At 44.3% G+C, this 19,450-nt stretch overlaps 1 protein-coding gene and 1 pseudogene across 1 annotated transcript; one reads left to right on the top strand and one right to left on the bottom strand.

The window, feature by feature from the left end:
* Positions 1-2,714: 2,714 nt before the first annotated feature.
* LOC132403118 (extracellular calcium-sensing receptor-like) lies at positions 2,715-16,139 on the bottom strand. Its single transcript, XM_059986417.1, has 7 exons — positions 15,985-16,139; positions 11,967-12,173; positions 8,158-8,449; positions 7,134-7,967; positions 6,076-6,303; positions 3,707-3,830; positions 2,715-3,616 (listed from the first exon to the last, which is right to left on the bottom strand). The coding sequence occupies exons 1-7, from the start codon at positions 16,137-16,139 to the stop codon at positions 2,715-2,717; spliced, it is 2,742 nt and encodes a 913-aa protein (XP_059842400.1).
* Positions 16,140-16,386: 247 nt separating this feature from the next.
* On the top strand, positions 16,387-18,262 carry LOC132403110 (E3 ubiquitin-protein ligase SIAH1-like; annotated as a pseudogene).
* Positions 18,263-19,450: the final 1,188 nt, after the last annotated feature.

Below are 19,450 nucleotides of genomic sequence, written 5' to 3'. Positions count from 1 at the left end.
GTCACTTGAGATCAAACATCAACCTAATTTTCCTAATTTATCTGCAAATCAAGATTTCCCCATGACTATCGCAACATTGCCCTAATTACATAATTTTTCTCTTGTTGAAATTTTTATACGAAACTTTGGCTACCGTTTGGAAGCTTATATATAACTCTCATCAGGGTCTTTTTGGGCAATGCAGTTTCTTAACCCTATATAGAAGTACTCTACCTATTCTGCATTTATGGCACTTCTATAAAAGAATATGTTTCCAGATCTCACCAGCGACACCATCCCACGCGCTCTACATGCCTGCCTGTCCTCCCGATTCGATGAGCATGTTTGATTTCTGAGTTCCCAGCAGTAATTATCTTTCACCTAGGACTCAGTGATGCCCACAAAGTAATGGTGGTTGTAACGTGGCGCCACGGGCCGAAGCGAGGCAGCGGGGCCAGGACCTGTGGGCAAGTAACGATTAATGAAGGACCGCCGTTGCTGGAGCGGACTTGGAGCCCCTTAGAAACGACAGATCGGAGGTGTGGCTGAATTGAATCGGCGAGGACCGTGTCGATGTTTGACCGACTTAAGCCTCGTGACAGATTGGGAAAGTCGGTGTGGGCCAGATCTACCCGTCGGGGGTATGGGCACGACAACGTAACCCCGGCAGAACCCGGGTCCGGGAATGACCCGATGTTTGGCAAATTTAGAGCCAGATTGAAGACGTAGGAATTTCAGAGCCGGAGACAAAGGACGGTCGTGCATCAGCTCGCTGCTCGGCGAAGATTTCTCGTCTTTGCGCTGAACTGAGTCTGTAGTCTGCAACTAATAGGCTCTTAGATCGGCTGCTGTGATGACTGGCTTCGTGGCCATGTTCTCACTTCGGTGACGTTTAGTTCTGAATGTTTTGTGCTCACTTTTTTATTTTTTGCACATGGGTGTTAGATGGTCTTCTTCTATAATGTGTTCTATTGGGTGTTTGTTTTGTACCTACCTGTAAGGAGACGTACCTCGAGACACCAGAATGGTATTTTACCTCCGTGGTGCCAGTGCCTGGGTTGTCACATTTCGGGTGCACATCATTCTAAAGGAGCAGGGTAAACTGCCAGAAGTTATCAGGCATGTTGTTATCAACGCCATAGGTACGAAAAGGGAGGAAGTCCGGACTGGACAATAGAGTGGGTTAGCCAGAAATCTGAAAAGCAGGACTTTTAGGGTACTAAAATCCGAATTGCCAACTGTACCACGGGACAATGGAGGGAAGAGTTGGACGATTTGGCAAATGAATGTATGTCTCCAAGGAAATGATGCACAGGAATAGGTTTCAGAATTCTAGATTATTGGGATCTCTTCCAGTGAAGTTCCTATGTTACCCTTGAACGTATGGGCGATCGATATCCTTGCGGGCAATTTTGATGGAACTGCTGGGGAGCGTTTACACTGATTTCTCAGAGGGTGTTAGAACTGGAAAAATAGGATCCAGGATGGAGCAGCTTGGATTAGAGTAGATGCAGTGTGTAGTGAGATTGCTCGTAGAATATAGAATCATGTAGCTGGTTTGGAAGGTATTTAGAGATTGGGGGATATGACGTTATGTAATCAATGAATCATGGCTGCAAAGTAATCATAGTTCTGAGCTTAACATCAGTAGGCACTCATTGTATTGAAAGGAAGGTCAGGTCGGCCGCTCTGCTGGGAAACACTCTTTCCCCCCGCCCCCCCCCCCAGAAAATACAGAAATTAAATATTTAGAAAGAGATGACATGATGACATGACTACATGGGGCTGGATGATGTAGAGCCCGTGTGGATGGAGTTAAGACACTGCAGAGGGTAAAGCCACCATGTTAGGGGCTATGTACAGACTTACGAACGGTTGCCAGGATGTGGTTTAGAAATTACAGGGACAGAAAACGAGAAAAGGCTTCTGAAAAGGGCAATTTCAGTCATTGGGATTTCAATATGCAGGTTGTTTTGCAAAAGCAGGTTGGTGCTGGATCCCAAGAAAGGGAATTTGTAGAATGCCTATGAAATGGATTTTTAGAACAACGTTTGTTTGAACCCACGAAAAAACTTGCATTTCTTGATTGGGTGATGGTTAATGAACAAGATTTGATAAGGGGAATTAGTGAAGGAACCATTAAGAGGGAGCGATCATTATATGATAGAGTACACCCTAAAAGTGAGCCGGAGAGGACAATGTCAGATGCATAAATCTTGCAGTCCCTTAAACGGAATTGCAGAAGCATAAGAGAGGAGCAGGCCAACGTTAATAGGAAGAGATCCTGTCTGGGATGGCGGCAGAATTGGTAATGGCTGAAGTTTCTGGGAGCTGTTGGGTAGGCTCAGATAAATGCATTAAAAAGATGAAGATGTTTAAAGAGAGGAGGGGAACCCTGGCTGACAGGAGAAGTTTCAAAAGTTTAAAAATCCAAGTGAACCAGGATCAGTTACAGTCAATTTTGAGAAATTGATGTTAGTATCTATACCGGCGTCAAATGCATAAATGCACAAATCAAAACATTAGCATAAAAATCGTTTATTGATTACATACAGTTGACTAACTCCCGGAAATAAAATCAATGTTTCCAGTACAAGATGATGAACTCATATTAAACCATTTAATTCAGTCTGACAAGTGACTGGCTTTTTGATGTTCTGGGTCTGCTCCTGGAAAAATAAACATGCGATTTTACGCGTGAAGATATATTGATCCTCATCTGTTAAAGCATCATTTCATCCCACTTTACCCATGATGTGCTTCTTTGTGTTTCTCTCCGGAGTTACGAGGATAATAAAACACTTCGGTGCAAAAATGCAAAGCAGCAAACCAAAAGTAGACGCCAGAATGGCAAACACTTCAACCGCCACTGTGTATTTCCCAGGAGAACTCACAGAGGCCGGAATAAAAGTGAGCCAAACCGCACAAAAGATGAGCATGCTGAACGTTATACATTTTGCCTCATTAAAGTTATCCGGCAGGTTCCGTGCGAGAAAGGCCAGGACAAAACAAATGCACGATAACACGCCGATATAACTCGACGCCAAGTAGAAACCTACAGACGATCCTGTATCGCATTCTAAAATAATCGTCTCGCGGTAATATTTGGTGTTGATCACAGGGAAAGGTGGCCCAATAAGCAACCAAACTGCACATATAAGTCCCTGCCCGGATGCCAAGAGGAAGACACTTACCCTCTGCTGTCTTTGACGAAACCATTTCATCCTGTTACTGCTGGGATGAGTTGCCTTAAATGCCGACAGCACCAGGATCGTTTTGACCAGAACACAGGAGATACACAGGAGAAATGAAACACCGAATGCTGTGTGGCGTAACATGCAAGACCATTCTGATGGTTCGCCGATGAATGAGATCGAGCACAAGAAACAGCAGCTTAACGCAAATAAAAGGAGGAAGCTTAGCTCGGAATTGTTAGCTTTAACCAAAGGTGTTTCTCGATGTTTAAAGAAGAGAACTGCTACGAGTGCAGACATGCACACTCCAACTAGAGCGGTAATCATCAGCACCATGCCCAGGACATCGGTAAAAGCCAGATACTCAGTTTTCTTCGGGATGCATTTATCTTTCTGTTTGTTGGACCAGGACAGTGGAGGACACTTGATGCAGTCTGTGGAGGCTGCGAAAAATAATCAAATCATTGGTAACGATGACACTTTGGAAATCCTTGCGGAAAATTGTCAGAACCTAAACATGCAGTTCCATTCACCTGAAATGTTACTAATTTCTCCATCCGGACAAGACGTGCAATCAAAACAGCAAATTGGTTGCCCTTGCCTGGCTGTTTTTCTTGTTCCAGGAGGACATTTCTCAGAACAGACTGCCCGGGGAATCTTAAAGAATGAAACACAGGCAATATTTTATTGTTTGTATAACTTAGGCGTCGATATACGTCCAGCTGTGTGGAACTATTCTGCAACCAATTGCGTTAACAAAAACAAGTTATTTGACACGTTATCTAGTTCTCCTTGAGCGTTTTTACGTTTTCGTTCCAGAATAATTACGACGGCACTTTAACAAAATAATTCCCACTCATCTTTTCGCTTATTCGAATATTCTGTCTGCGACAAGCTTGGCTACAATGTAATACTTAAATGCAACATCACGTCCTTGGGCACTTACGAATATACTAAAAAAAATGTGCCGAAATTTGAGGAGACAACCAGACTCACAGAAGCTTCGTTTTTCTTGACTTTGTTGTTGTTATTTTTGCGCCCGAGTTATTGTTGCAGTTCCTTAAAGGTTTGGATGTATCATACATGGAATATTGTGTTTAGTTTAGTTCCGACCTTCTCATCATAGGAAATATATGGATGCTTTAGAAAAGGTCCAAAAGAGAGTTATCAGGATACTGTCTAAATATCGTGTCACAAACTGTCACATGTCATGTGAGGACATGTTCAACAAGAGACGTCTTCTCTCTTTGGAGCGCATGATGGGGCATATACTGAATGGAATGTACGGCCAGCGCCAAATTTCAGCGTAGCAAAGACTAATCCTAGAGCACACTGTTAGGCCGAGTGGAGGAAACTCTAGGTGAGATATCAGAGGTATCTTTAATGCATGGAGAATGGTCAGTTCCTGGAAAACACTGCCGGAAGAGTGGGCAGAGGCCGATACATTAGAGGCAAACAAATGGCTCTTAGATGGTCACATTGATAAAAGAAAAATGGAGATTTTTTGGGCTATGCACGAGGGAAGAGACAGATTGATATTAGAGGACGTTAAGAAATCGGAACAACGTCGTTTGTTCCTCTGATGCTGCACGTTCTATGTTCTAAATGTAAGAAATGTAATTTTCCTACTGTTAAGGTTTGCATGGCCTCGAGCAGGTTAAATCTCCTCGGTGATTAATGATAAACTTCCATAGTGTGTTGACTGCTTGGTGCAGTGATGATGTTGCTGTTTTTATTCTAACGTCTGTGCAAGGAAGCTAATTCTATTGGGTGACATGTTGCTGCAACTTTCCTTCCATTTTCTTCATCACTTGTAAACTCCCTGGAAACTTTCCAACGTCTCCTATTTTTTCTGAAAACATTTTTATTAATACAGCTGCATTTTTGTTTTTAGTGGAACGTTGAACGTTGTCAAATAGCAATGTATTGAGTATAAAGCGACCGAGAGGAACCAGGTATGGACAGTTGATGAACAACAGTTTGCATGCCATTGCCGCTGTGTCTAATTTCTCCCTCCTAGCGGTCTCACTATTTCCCTGTGATTAACGATTCACTGATCCCATGGCAGCACTGCTTTTCTTTTCCATTTTTAAATTCCGTCTGTAAAACGAGTTAGTATTTCCTGCAAGCTTCTTATGTAGCTTACATGTGCTTTAAAATGTCATCAACTTCAGGTAATTCCATTATGGTTCCACTAGCACTGAAGGTAATCTCTGATAATAACTCACATAATCTATATGGTAACTGTGTTTTTGTGTTATATCCATGTATCCAGGCAGCAGTAGAACCTTTGTTAACAGGGCCTATTGTGTACATTCCGGGACGGGTCCCTCACCTTTAGTCACCGTCGAACACTCAGCTCTCACCTGAGGCTCAAAGTAACTAACAATTTTCCATGAGGTAGCTTTCATACCCACGTACACCACTTCGACAGGTGGGCTAAACCACGTGAGGGTAGCCAGCGTCCGGGCTGGGAGAATAAGATCTACAGTGAGATCCAACGGCTAAGATTGCGGTACCTCAACGCTCCATGGAGAGCGAAGGGCATGCATGACAACATACAGATGTCATTATCATCCACTGCCACGAGGGAAAACCCTTGTAATAACGCGTGTTCGTATCACTGGACTCCAAAGTTTGAGATCGATAGATCGATACTGCCCCAGTTCAAACGATTATCCACTTAAAAAACTCTTATGCACAAGTTACCTATCATCATCTGACACGATAGAAAATGACTAACTGGGTTGAAATCGTCTCCCAGGCACTTAACAAAGTGTCCCTGAATCCCTAATATCCTTTATTAAAATTTTTGCTTGCAGCATTAGTTACAATTTCTTACAACTTTAAAGAGGATAATTATGATTAAACAATGTTGCCCACTTTCCATTGGCAACCCTACCTCACGTTTACCACCACTCCAGAAAATGTGATCTGGGTTCAGTACAAGTTTTTTACCGGAAGGCGCTGATCCATTGTAATATCCAATTCTTCGAAATTTAATGCTACCCTTCGCATTCATTTGCCAGTTTACAAAATCATACAAGGCTGTTGGATTGCCTTTTTCGTCAAAATACACCTTCTCCCCGACTTTTGTTGTGAAGAAAATTGACGACAGGTAATGGAGGAGCTGAAAATAAAGCGGAATATATTTATGTAAGTTTTTACATACTGAATCGAACAAATTGCCTCGTATCTTGCACAGAAATAAAGTTTTTCATTTGAAGAAATAACATAACTCAGTCGTGAAATGACAGCTGTGTTAATATTTAAAGTGATGGAGTAACGCACCACTGTTTCGGCTCATTAGGTACATGTTAACCAGAGATCTACTCTGCTCGTTGCAGATTCCTGTGGTCGCCCTGTATGCCTCCAGGACACCTCATTCGTGTACCTATCCAAATGCCTCTTAAATCTCCAATGATGCTCGACTGGGCCACCACATTAAGCAACTCATTCCAGGTATTAACTACCCTCTGTGCAGAGCGGCGGTCTCTAAAGTCTCTTTGCATTTCACCTCTTTTACCTTGTATCGTTGCCCTCTGGTACTGGACTCCTGAACCCTTGAGAAAGGACGAAATCATTTCACCATATCCATACTGTTCATACTGTTATCTAGCCACTCCAGATTTACAGTCTGCTTTTAACAGGCTGACCGAAGCTTGCAAGAATACCCCGAATGCGGCCTCATGAGACAAAATAGTATCTCTACTCTTAAACACAATTTCCAATTAATGAAGGCTAGAGTATTAAACGGCCCCACACCACACAGTACAATTCCCCGGCCACCATAATAAAACTTATCATTTCCACTGGAAGGTCTCTTTCTGTTCCACAACGCTGGTCGGTCCCCTAACATTTACCTGTATAAATGTAACACTGGTCTGAATGTCCAAACTGCATCAGCAACATTGAAAGATATCTTACAACAGACGCAGTGAAACTGAATCAGCACCCTACCTGCCATGGTTGAAAAGTTGAAAGAAGTGCACATGTGTTGTTCACGAATGGTCCTTTGCCTTTTTCACATGAAAACATATCGTGAAGCGCATGAGCAAAAGCGTAGACCGCTTTGTATACAATGTAAGAGCTCCCGTCCATGGTCAAATCAGTGTATGTGTTGCTGATTTGATGCAAGCTCTCATTTCCACTGCACTGCGGGAGCCGGCCAGGTGAACCTACTATGTTTGTCTCGTTTTCTGAACTTAGAGTACACCTGAACGTGGTTTCCCAGAACTCCCTCACCAATGGATTGCCAGGAAAACTGGAAGGATGGACTTTGAGTAGGAAGTCCCGCACCTCTGGAATTTCCACTGCACGCACCGTAGTCCCGATGGCCCCAACAAGGAAGCGCCGTCCCCTATCTTTACCAGCGATATCCGCTGTAATCCACGCCTCACTGCCCACCCACTGCAAACCGCTAAGGTTTTGACGTAAAACCTCCTCAAATAAAATGCGCATTTCGCCAGGTCCAGCAAAGGCTACCACGACCTTTGTTGTCGTCTCTTTAATCAATTGCACTATCCTGGTGATTTTCTGTCCGGGGTCCGTTCTGTGAAATGATTCCGAGAAGGCAATGCAGACACCGAAATCCACAGCTGTTTTTATAAAGGCCTTTATTCCGGAGTTGCCATAGTCATCGTCGCTGTTAATGGTTCCAATCCATGTCCATCCAAACATCTGAACGAGATGCCCCAGCGCTTTGGATTGATGTTCGTCACTTGGGATAGTTCGATGAAAAGTTGGATACTCGTTCTTGTCACTGAGACACATGCACGTTGAAAAGTAGCTGACCTGCATTCAATCAGACATTAGGTGTGTGGATTAATGTGCGGGTGTGACACTGTCAAATATTCTTCATTAATAGGAGTGACAAAATTTTAAATACGGAAAGGTATCAGTGTTAAAACTACCACATCATCCCCGATAAACTATCAATTCCCTGTACGCCATAGTTACCACAACAGTTGTAAACAACTCTCACCAGTGGAATTCTAAAAGGACCGGTCGTTCTTGCAACAGCGATAGACACCGAGGATCCAGCGCCACCAACGATCCCAGAGATATCGAGAGGCCCGTCACACACTGGACCGGCGTATATTTTCTCTTGACCGTTCAGCAGAGCCAGAGTAACCTTTGTGGCAATCTCGGGGGAGTCACAGTCATCGTGAATCTTATAGCCCAGCCTAATGTTCGGGAGGAGTCGCTTATCCCTGTTTATTTCCTCAATTGTAAAAATCATGGTCTGTAACATGCGGAAGGCCATTAGATCAAAACTGAAAATAAACCATAGATGAAGGTGAGGGAAGAGCTCTGAACTCTAAGCACTCCAATAATTTCCATCAAGAAATCCTTCAATTTGTTTAGCACCGTACAAGTTAATAATGAAATTTAAACAAGCCCCAGAATTTGCACTTTTAGCAAGACAGGCGTTTCGGGTCAAGTCTCTTTAGAAATCAGAGTGAACAGTCTGGAAACGTCGCCTGTCCATTTCCCTCCACAAATGCAGAGTTTGCCCCTTTTAGCGACATTCGGCATCTTCAACCCGATGTGTCTCCAAATAGGAACTACGCTTACCAGAATGTACTGGTAATATTGTTCTTGACAGAAAACTGAGAAACATTAATCAGAACTGCATGCCGTCATATCTGAAATAAACTCACCTTTTACATCCTTTTTCTTCTTTTTGTTTGGTGAATAAATTTATCTGATGAATACCGCTAAAGTGCACAGGGAATATTCCCCCAAGAACAACATCCCCATCCTTAGAGATATTGGGGAGCTGGACACTTTCCCGAAGCCTGCAGGTTAGTTCACCCGAACCCAGTGCAAAAGACCACACTACTAAAACTCTGAACATCAGCTGCAACATAGCATTAATGAAATCGGCGACTTGTGACTGCAGACTTCTGTTCAGAATCGCTATATAAGTGTCACGCAATTATTTTAAGTACTGACGAAGATACTCTCAGTGGAAAACTGCGCTTTGCAGAAATTGGTAAAGACCCAAATGAATACTGCTATTTTTGTTTTAATTATCAGGTGATTAGCAAATGGTTCATTGTTTAATTAAACCGGTAGGCAAACATTGTGGGAAATATGCAGTATATCAGAGACCAAGTTCAGCATTGTCAAATCAAATAAAGGAAAAATACTCCGAATTGCTCGGTAACAGTAAAAAGATATCAGTAGATAGCAACGCACTACACACTCTGAATGTAAGTTTGAACGCAGAGCAGCAAGTGATGTCAAAATATGTACTCCGTTCTCAGTGGCGAGTCTGAAGAACTGAACAAGTGGGCAGATATCGGGAGAAAACGATCCCGCAACTTGTTTCGATACTTATATAAAGATTAAGCAGGCCAACAGATAAAGGAGAGGCATTACAAATAGTTGTAGCGGAAGAACATATTGTTAATGTCAACGTCAGCGGCTAGATCATTCTCAAGTGTGCAGGTGCATTTATGCATGAATGGAAGTTACTTGCAGCAGCATCACAGGCACGCAGCATCACGTAAACAACATTCACAAGAGAAACGTAAAAGAAATGTAGGGCAGTGCAGTGTTCTTAGAAGATCCTTTTGTCAGAGGAGCAGACACGTGGTTCTGTGGGAGAGATAGAAAACACCTACATTGATTTCCTGGAACCAGATTCAGGGATGTCTCAGATCGGGTCCACGGAATTCTCAAGGTGAGGGTGATCAGCCAGACGACTTGGCACATATTGGCACGAGTGACAAAGGTGGACACGGTGAAGAGTTCTGAAGAGAGGTTTTAAGGAGCTAGGTAGGAAGCTCAGATACAGGGCCTCCAGGGTAGTAACCTCTGGATTGCTGCCTATGCCACGTGCCAGTGAGGGTTAGAATAGGATGCTGTGACTAATGAATGCGTGGCTCAGGAACGGGTGCAATGAACAGGGGTAAGATTGATGGATCATTGGGATATATTCTGAAGAAAGTATGAGCTGTACAAAATGTTCACACCTAAACCAGAGAGGACCCAGAATTTTTGAGGGCAGGTTGGGGACAGTTGATCGGGTGGATTTGAAGTAATTTTGCAGGGTCATGAGAACTGGTGTGATAGTATTGAAAATTAGCGAGTTGGGTTACAATCAGAGCCAACGTGTACTGAAACGCCTCAGAAGGAGAGGCAAGGAGAGGAAAAATGCAGCTAACAAGATGTGTCACAACGTAAAAGGTGGAGAAAATCGAAAAGGATGAATGCAGGACTGAAGGTATTATATTTGAACACCTTCAATAATTGGAATAAGATCAATAAACTTGCAGCACAATTACAGATTGGGAAATATGATGCTGTAAGTAACTCCATATCATGGCTGAAAGACGGTTATAGCTGGGTTGAGGGGTGGTTTAATATTCAAGGATGCATATTTTATCGAAAGGATAAGCAGAAAGGCAAAGGGGTGACGTGCCTCTGTTGGAAACATATAAATTAAATCATTAGGAAGAGGTGACATATGATCTGAAGGTGTTGAATCGTTAGGGATAGAGCGAAGCAATCTCTAAACAGTCGGACGTATGCAGTCCACAAGTTTCAACAGGGGATGGAAAAGGCAGATTGCTAAATGGTTCTGGAAGTTTGGAAAATTGTAAATATCACTCCACTCATCAAGCAGGGAGAGAGCCAGAAGAAAGGAAAAGAAATTATAAGCCAGTTACTCTGACCAAAATGGTTGGCACGAAATTCGTATCTGTTGTTAAGGATGTGGTTTCGGAGCACTTGGTGGCACATTATTAAATAGATGGCAGTCATTATGTTTTAGTCAATGGGAAATCTTTCCTGACAAATCTGCTTGATTTCTTAGGAGGAATAAAACCTAGGATAGGCAAAGGATGTATAGTTGATGTTGTGTACTAGGATTTTAAAAAAGCGTTTAATAAACTCCCTCATCCTGTTTAACAGGCTATGGGCGCATGATTTTACAGGTAAGATTTTAGCGTGGATAAAACAGTGGCTAATTGGCAGGAATTAAAGAGTAGGAATAAAGGCAGCATTTTCTGGTTGGGATCTGCTGGCTAGTAATGTTCCACCGGCATCTGTGCTGGGACAGGTTCGTTTTAGGTTAAATGTTAGTGATTTCAGTGATGGAATTTTTCTGCAAGGTTTGCAGACGATACGAAGATCCGTGAAGTGGCAGGTAGTTCTCAGCGAATAGGGAGGCTCATAAACTTAGATAGTGTAGGAGCATGGGCAAAGAAGTGGCAGATGGAATAGGGTGTCGGGATGTGTATGGTCATGCGCTGTGATACAAGAAATGAAAGTGTTGCCTATTTTCCAAAGAGAGAGAAAATACAAAAATCGGAGGCACAGAGATTTGGGAGTCCTTGCGCAGGATTCCAAAATGTCAATTAGCCCGTTGTGTCTGTGGTAAGGAACGCAAATGTGATGTTGGCGTTCAATTCAAGAGGACCAGAATATAAAAGTTAGGATATAAAGTTGAAACTTTAAAAAACACTGATGAAGCCTCTCTTGCACAATTTTGAAGGGTTTTGGTCTCTTATCTTTGAAAGGATGTATTGAAGCTGGAGAGGGTTCAAAGGACGTTCATGAAAATGATTGTACGATTTAACGCGTTGTCATATGAAGATCGTTTGATAGTTTTCGGCCTGTACTCCATGGAATTGAGATGACTGCTGATCTAATTGAAACCTATCGAATGGTGAAAGGCCTTGATAGAGTAGATATGGAATGGGTGTTTCTTGTGATGGGAGTATCTTAGACCAGACGACACAGCCCCAGAATAGCGGGAAGTCCATTTCATGCAGGGCTAACTGGCAGACGTCCACGAGCTTGCGCAGTCGTTCCTCGATCAAACCAGTGAAGAAAAACCTGTCTCCATTTAAATTGTTCGCGCCAGTCTCACTTGCTGACGTCCACACGCTTCTGCTGTCGTCCTCGATCTGCCCTTGAAGTAAAAGTGCAATTTTGCTGATAGTTCCCGCGAATGTATACAGTGTGATGAAAGAGCTGTTTAGCATGCTAGACTTCAACAGTCAAAGGATACAGTTTAGGAGAAGGGTCAAAATGTTTGCACATGGAAGTCGTTGCTGAGATGTAAGGGTTAACTGGTTGTCACATGGAACATTGCGTACCTGGAAAGGACTACCCGAGCAAGTTATTCAGGCAGATACAATTGCAATATTCAAGAACAACTTAGATAGTTACATGGAATATTCAGGAGAACACTGCTCTGAAATCAGGCATCTGGGACAAGCAACGAGAATGCCTTGTCTGGCTCGGTCCTCTTGTACGGAACGCGCTTTGTGTCTGCTGCCTTGGTCTATGACGCCAAGAAGATGCAAACCTTTAAGGTCCTGCCTCACATACTGCTCATTGGACGATAAATACTTGAAAGCAAAATATTTTCTTCAGTGCAAGAAACATGAGGAAATCTGCTGCATTTAATATACAAGAATCTTAAAGAAATCTCTTGCACTTTATTTTTAGCTCTTCGCTTAGACTAAATTTACTTACTTCAGAACAACAATCGGGGAGAAAGTGCATTGCGATCAGAAACGCAATACAACAGCCGGTTATGGTCTTATGAATTGGCAAATCAATACGGACGGTAACGATGAAGTTCGGACAGTTGGATATCAGAATGAATTAGCGTCCCCGGGAAAAGAAATAGTGCTGAACACATATCAAATAATCTGGAGCGCTAGTAAGCATCAGGTATGTTCGTCTATTGAAAGTGGCCAATGTCGTTTACTGTTTAATCATAGTTACCCATGCTATAACGGTAAGGTAATATAATTAAACACAGATGGAATAACATAACACTCTTAGAAACTCAGTAAAGTGACTGCCAGTCTACTTGAACCTGGTGATCTCATTGGTTAATTGGATTAATATCAGAGAATATATTCTGCTTCAGAGCGACTAATTGACCTGAACAGGATACGATAACGTATTAAATTTAATTTAACGTATGCAAACTTTGGCTGTATTAGAATATTGCAAGAAATGTTTATCATAATACAGATGGAGCTTGAAAAAGAACGATATAGTGCTGGAGAACTCAATGTTCTTTTCACAAGTTGTTGCTCCAGGTGGTTTCTCTTCTTCGGCCTTTCTTTATGGGCAGTTGTCAGCGAACAGCTAGTTCTGGGCACTATCGCAAATGCGCCCATTGTGTTGACGTCGTTTCAATTGATCAATCATATTCAGGGGGAATGCGAGTCTCCTGAGACGGAAAGATTGAGCACACCGGCTTTATACATACTGTGATTACCTCTGCAATAAATCTGCCAATCTTGTTCCTCTTACTTTCTCAGTTCTCAATTAAATCTTGCTGTACTTATGTTTTGACGTTGTTCTTCTAGGTATAGTACAGTAAATATGAACATTTAAAGTGTGTTCAGAAAATAATAATTGAAATAGAAAATTTCTATTTCATATCTTCAGCGGTTTCAAGGGGGCACGACTGCGCAAGCGCTTGGAGCTCGGTCAGTGAGGGCAGCGGGGAAGAGTTGAAAACCAAGCAGAGATTAAGAAAGGTGACGGCTATTTCTTGAGCGGTTTGAACTGGTTCAGACTGCGCAAGCCCGCAGAGTTCGGTCAGTGAAAACAGCAGTAAGAGTTTAAAACAGAGACATATTTACAGAGCGGGCGTCGGTCGAGCGGGCAATGGAGTGGTGGGAGACAGAATAGGAAGGCTTTGGCACAACGGGACTTAGGCGACAAATGGTCGAGGGCAGGTAGGTTATCTGTTTAAAATTAAGACAGAGGGTATGCGTGTGAGGCGTGTTTTCGTTGCTAGTTGTCAGATGTAGGAGATCCGAAGCACTCCCGGCCTCCCGGATGACCACATCTGCACCAGGTGCAACGAGCTGCAGCTCCTTAGAGACCGCGTTAGGAAAGTGTAGCTGCAGCTCGATGACCTGCTTCTGGTCAGCGAGAGTGAGGAGGTGATAGAGAGGAGCTATTGGTAGGTGGTCACCCCGAGACCACAGGAGAGGCAAGAAGCAGGTACTAGAGAGTCCTCAGTGGTAGTCACCCTTAACAATCAATATACCTACTTGAGTACTGTTGGAGGAGGGGAACGGCCCAACTGGGGGAAGCAACTGGCACAGAGTCTGGCCTTGTGGCTCAGATGGGTAGAGAAAGGAAGAAGATGGCAGAAGTGATTAGGGACTCTATAGTTAGGGGGTCAGATAGGCGATTATGTGGACGCAGGAGAGAAACGCGGATGATAGTTTGCGTCCCAGGTGCCAGGGTCCGGAATGTTCCTGATCGCGTCCACGATACCTTGAAGTGGGAAGCAGAACAGCTAGAAGTCTTGGTACATAGTGGTATCAACGACATAGGTAGGAAAAGGGAGGAGGTCCTGAAGAAAGATTACAGGGAGTTCGGAAAGAAGTTGAGAAGCAGTACTTCAAAGGTAGTACTCTTGGAATTATTGCCTGTGCCACGTAACAGTGGGCATAGGAAGAGAATGAGGTGGAAGATAAATGCGTGGCTGAAGGATTGAAGCATGCGGCTGGCATGCAGATTTCTGGATGATTGGGACCTGTTCTGGGAAGGTATGACCTGTACAAAAATGACGGGTTTCACTTGAATTCCAGGGAGACCAATATCCTGTCGGGAAGGCTTGCAATTGGTGCAAGGTCGAGGCTGAGGACGAACACAAGTGCAGGACACAGGCGCGGAGGCAGAGTCATAAGGCGTTAGCACCGTCGCGAAATGGGAATCAGTATCCAGAACAGTCTGTACACAGAGATAAGGTTTACGCGGTGTATTCAGGAAATGATACGGAGCTTAGAACTGACATTTCTACGGAATGAGGAAACGAGTTTTACTCACACTAGAGCAGACCAATGAACTGGCAAAGCATGGCGATGACACACGAGTTTTATCCTTTGTTCGATAATGGGAACCAGGTGTGCTGTAATTAGTGGAGCTGGGAATGACTGGAAATCAGATGAGGGATTAAGGCCCAATAAGGCTGTAATAATAAGATGAGGAATTACCAGACAGGTCCATGACAGGACACCCCCTTAAATGAAGCCTCTAGGCGTTCCTCCAGGCTCGTCCGGAGTCCAGAATGAAGGAGCGTGGAACCCAGAAACGCTCCTCTGGGCTGCACACTTCCCAGTCGAACAGGAATTGGAGGCCTCTTCCCCGACGGTACACATCCAGTAGCCGTCGGACAGTGTATGCCGGATGGTTGTCGATGATCCAGGTGGTGCAGGGGTTTCGGTCGGAGGACACAAGGGGATAACAGAGAGTGTTTTTAATTGGAACCATGAAAAGTAGGGTGGATGTGTATAGATCTTGGTAACTTAAATCGGACTGCTGTGGGGTTGATGATACTTTCGACCTCGAAAGATCCCAGGAAGCGAGGGGCGAATTTCTTAGGTTCGTTTTTGATAGGGATGTCTTTAGATGAAAGCCACACCATCTGCCCAGGTCGATGCTAAGGCGCAGCCGTCCGCTATCGATCGGCAATCATCCTATTGCGATCTGCTGATCTGAGCAGGGCACTCCGTGTGTACTCCCAAAACATGCGGCACTGATCGAATTGGGCTTGAACAGACTGCACTGCAATTTCCTCTTCTTGCGCGGGGAACAGTGGGGGTTGTGACCCAAGGAAGCACTCAAACGGAGACCTTCCGATGGCAGTACTAACCAGAGAGTTGTGAGTGTACTCAACTCCAGGTAGACGGGTTGTTGGTTTTTATACATCGGAGCGTCGTCTCCACGTCCTGGTTGACCCGTTCGTCTGTGTGTGGAAGCCGGATGACAGGCTGACCGGGGCACCTAAAGCTTGACAGAAGGCCTTCCATACCTGTGAGATGAATTGGGGACGTCGATCGGAGACAATGTCCGCGGAGGTTCTGTGGAGGCGGAAGACATGGCGGACGAGAAGTCTGCAGTTTCTTGAGCAGAAAGGAGTTTAGGGAGAGCTACAAAGTGCACTTTCTTGGAGAACCGGTCTACCATGGTGAGCACGGTGGTGTTTCCCTGTGAAGGGGGAAGGCAGGTGAAGGAATCTACGGCGTTGTGCGTCCAACGAAGACCAGCGACAGGGAGGGGACGAAGGAATCCCGCAGGTTACGGTGGGAGGCTTTTCCACGGGCACAGACACAAATGCAGAGACATAGGAACAGGTATCCGGCTCCATGGAAGGCCAGCAAAAGTGTCTTTTCATGGGAGACAGTGCCCGATGACTACAGGGGTAGCAGGCGTAATGAGATGTGCGCCCCCACCGGAGAACCTGAGATCTGACGGAATTAGGCACAAAAGGGCGATCGGCGGTTCCATTGCCGGGGTCAGGGTCATCCCGTTAAGCTTCCTGTACTATGGACTAAATCTCCCAAGTGAGTGTTGCCACCACACAGGATGGTGGGAGGTTAGTCTCTGTGGACCTCCTTGGAGTTGTATTGGCGGGAGAGCGCGTCCGGCTTTCCGTTCTTGGATACTGGACGGTTTGTGATGGAAAACTTGAACCGTCCAAAAAAAAATCCCAACCGGCCTGCAGGGAGTTCAAACGTTTGGCGTTGTGAATATATACCATGTTCTTACGATCAGTCCAAACAATAAACGGGTGTTCTGCCCCCTCCAGCTATTGCCTCCACTCCTCCAATGCTAGCTTGACGCCAGTAGTTCCCGTTTCCCCACCTCGTAATTCCGCTCGGCGGGCAATAGCCGGCTAGAAAAGAAGGCACAGGAATGAAACTTTCCGTCCGGACATGATCGACTGGACAGGACTGTCCCTACCCCGGATCCGACTGTAATCCCTGATAAATGGGCGATAAAAGTTTGTAAATCCCAAAAACCGCTGAAGTTGCTTGCGTCTGGGCCATTCTTCCACCTTCCAGATCTTCTCGAGATCTACCCTCACCTGCCCGCTCTCGATGGTGTAACCCTGGAAGCTGACCGAAGGGACGTGGAACTCACATTTCTCCGCCGTCACAAAAATCTTGCTATCCCACAGTATCTGGAGGACTAGGCGGACATGGTGAATGTGTTTCTGGGGGCTGATAGAAAATATCAAGATATCATTTAGGTAGATGAACACAAAGCGATTATTAAACTCCCTCAGCACATCAGTGATTAGGTCTTGAAAAACGGCGGCGGTTGTTTTCTCTCTGGACAAAAGGCGCCGAACCGAGCGAGAGCCGATTAAGGTGCGTACCTGCTCGGTGTGGTTAGGGCGATTGACAGGGCATTCTTAAAAATAAGGTGCATTTTCTTTTTGCCTTGCGGTGCAGAAAGAAGTCGTCAGACTGCCACTGCACTCCCTACAGGTACATCAAAGTGTATCCCTACACCTGCATTGACATGAACCACAGTTTCCAACAGTGATTTAGCAAGTCTTTTTGAGTGTCCAGCTTGCTTTGACTATCGGCTGCCATCAGTTCTTCTGTGCCAGAGTGGCCACCTTGTCTGCAGCAAATGTCGTCCTAAGTTCACATGCTGTCTCATCTGCAGGGGCCCTTTGGGTTCCATTCGTAACTTGACCATGGAAAATGTGGCTAACTCCATAATGTTTCCCTGTACGTATGCCTCTTCAGGTTGTGAAATAACGCTACCACATACAGAAAAAGCAGACCATTATGAACTCTCTGAGTTCAGACCATACCCGTGTCCTTGCCCTGGTGCCTCCTGTAAACGGCAGATTTCATTGAATGCTGTAATGCCACTCCTGATGCATCAACACAAGTCAATTACAAACTTGCAGGGTGAGGACATAGTTTTCCTGGCCACAGACATAAACCTTCCAAGTATAGTAGGTTGGGTTATGATGCAGGACCGTTTTGGCTTCCATTTTATGTTGGTCTTGAAAAATCAAAAGTACGATGGCCACCAGCAGTTTTTTTTTGCCATAGTACAGTTAATTGGAACATGGAAAAAAGCTGAAACCTTTGCTTACAGACTTGGGCTGAACGGCAATTGACTTGGGAAACAGCTCCTCGATCGATTCACCAGGGCATTGCCACAGAATTACGAATAGTGACTGCCTAGTTTTCCACAGTAGCATTGCACAGTTCTTTGCAGAAAATTCCTCCGTCACTTCAGTTCGGTTACAACCCCCAAGCAATTCTAATTTAAACCCTCTCTAATAGTCTTAACTGTCATGGTCCGGTCTGGCAATCCCCCATCTTGCTATTACCTCATGAATGGGGCCTTAATCCCCTCGTCTGATTAGGAGCCAGGAGCTAGGAGCACACCGTCAAAGGTCATACATTGTATCGGAAGGTCAAGCAGAAAGGCAGAGGCAGTAGTGTGGCTCTGTTGGTAAAGGTTATAATTACATATTTATAAAGAGGTGACATAGTGTCAGAGAATATTGAATCTTTATGGATGGAGTTAAGAAACTGAAAGGGTAAAAATACAGTATAGTATAGTATAGTATAGTATATAGGCCTCCAAATATAGCCAAAAATATGGGATTGAGATTGTAAAGGGAATTGGAAACGGTGGTGACACAATTGTAATGGCGGGCATTAATTTGGAAGGGGTTTGGGAAAATGAGGATAGTGTTGGATCGCAAGAGAGGGAATTTGTTGTATGCCTACTTTTTAGATCAGCTTGTGCTTGAGTCTACTCGGGGAAGGTCTATCTTAGATTGGGTGTTTTACAATATGCCATAGCTTATGAGGGAACTTAACGTAAAGGAATCCTTTTTGGAGGCAGTGATAATAAGATGATTGAATCGATACTGCAATTCGAGAGGGAGAACCTTAAGTAACATGTATCAGTATTGTAATAGAATAAAGGAAATTGCAGAGTCATGAGAGAGGAGCCTACCAAGGTGGACTGGAGGAGAGCTTTGGCGGGGATGAAGGCAATGCTGAGATGGCTGAAGTTTCTGCGAATAGTTGATAAAGCGCAGGATAGCTATGTCCCATAGAGAAAGAAGTTCACAAACGACAGCGGTAAGTAAAAAAGCAAAAAACAACTTAAACCAATTATGCAGATTTTTATATAAATGGGGAGACGTTTCAGAGGGACTTGGGAGTCCCCGTGCAAAATTCTCGGAAGGTTAATTTACAGGTTGTGTTTGTGGTAAAGAGGGCAAAAGCATTGTTGTCGTTTATTTCAAGCGGAATATAACGTAAGAGCAAAAAGATCTTGCTGAGGCTTTCTAAGACACTAGGCAGGCCGCACTTGCAGCATTATCAATAGCTTTTGCCCCATACCTCAGAAAGGGTGTGTTATGATTGGAGATAGTTCAGAGGAGGTTCACGAGCATGATTCCTGGAATGGAGGGGTTAGCATATGAGGACCACGTACAACATGCTGGAGGA

Source organism: Hypanus sabinus, chromosome 2, assembly GCF_030144855.1.
Source record: "Hypanus sabinus isolate sHypSab1 chromosome 2, sHypSab1.hap1, whole genome shotgun sequence".
Lineage (NCBI taxonomy): Eukaryota > Metazoa > Chordata > Chondrichthyes > Myliobatiformes > Dasyatidae > Hypanus > Hypanus sabinus.
This window is presented reverse-complemented; position numbering and strand designations above follow the sequence as displayed.

What these genes read in the sequence shown, in the direction of transcription:
- LOC132403118 (XM_059986417.1), bottom strand. Translation starts at nt 16,139, where the DNA reads ATGGTAGACCGGTTCTCCAAGAAAGTGCACTTTGTAGCTCTCCCTAAA. An exon ending in AAGCTCGTGGACGTCTGCCA is followed by an intron (nt 8,450 to 11,966) that starts GTTAGCCCTGCA and finishes GTTTATTTTCAG; the next exon opens with TTTTGATCTAATGGCCTTCC. An exon ending in CAACTTTTCAACCATGGCAG is followed by an intron (nt 6,304 to 7,133) that starts GTAGGGTGCTGA and finishes CTTTATTTTCAG; the next exon opens with CTCCTCCATTACCTGTCGTC.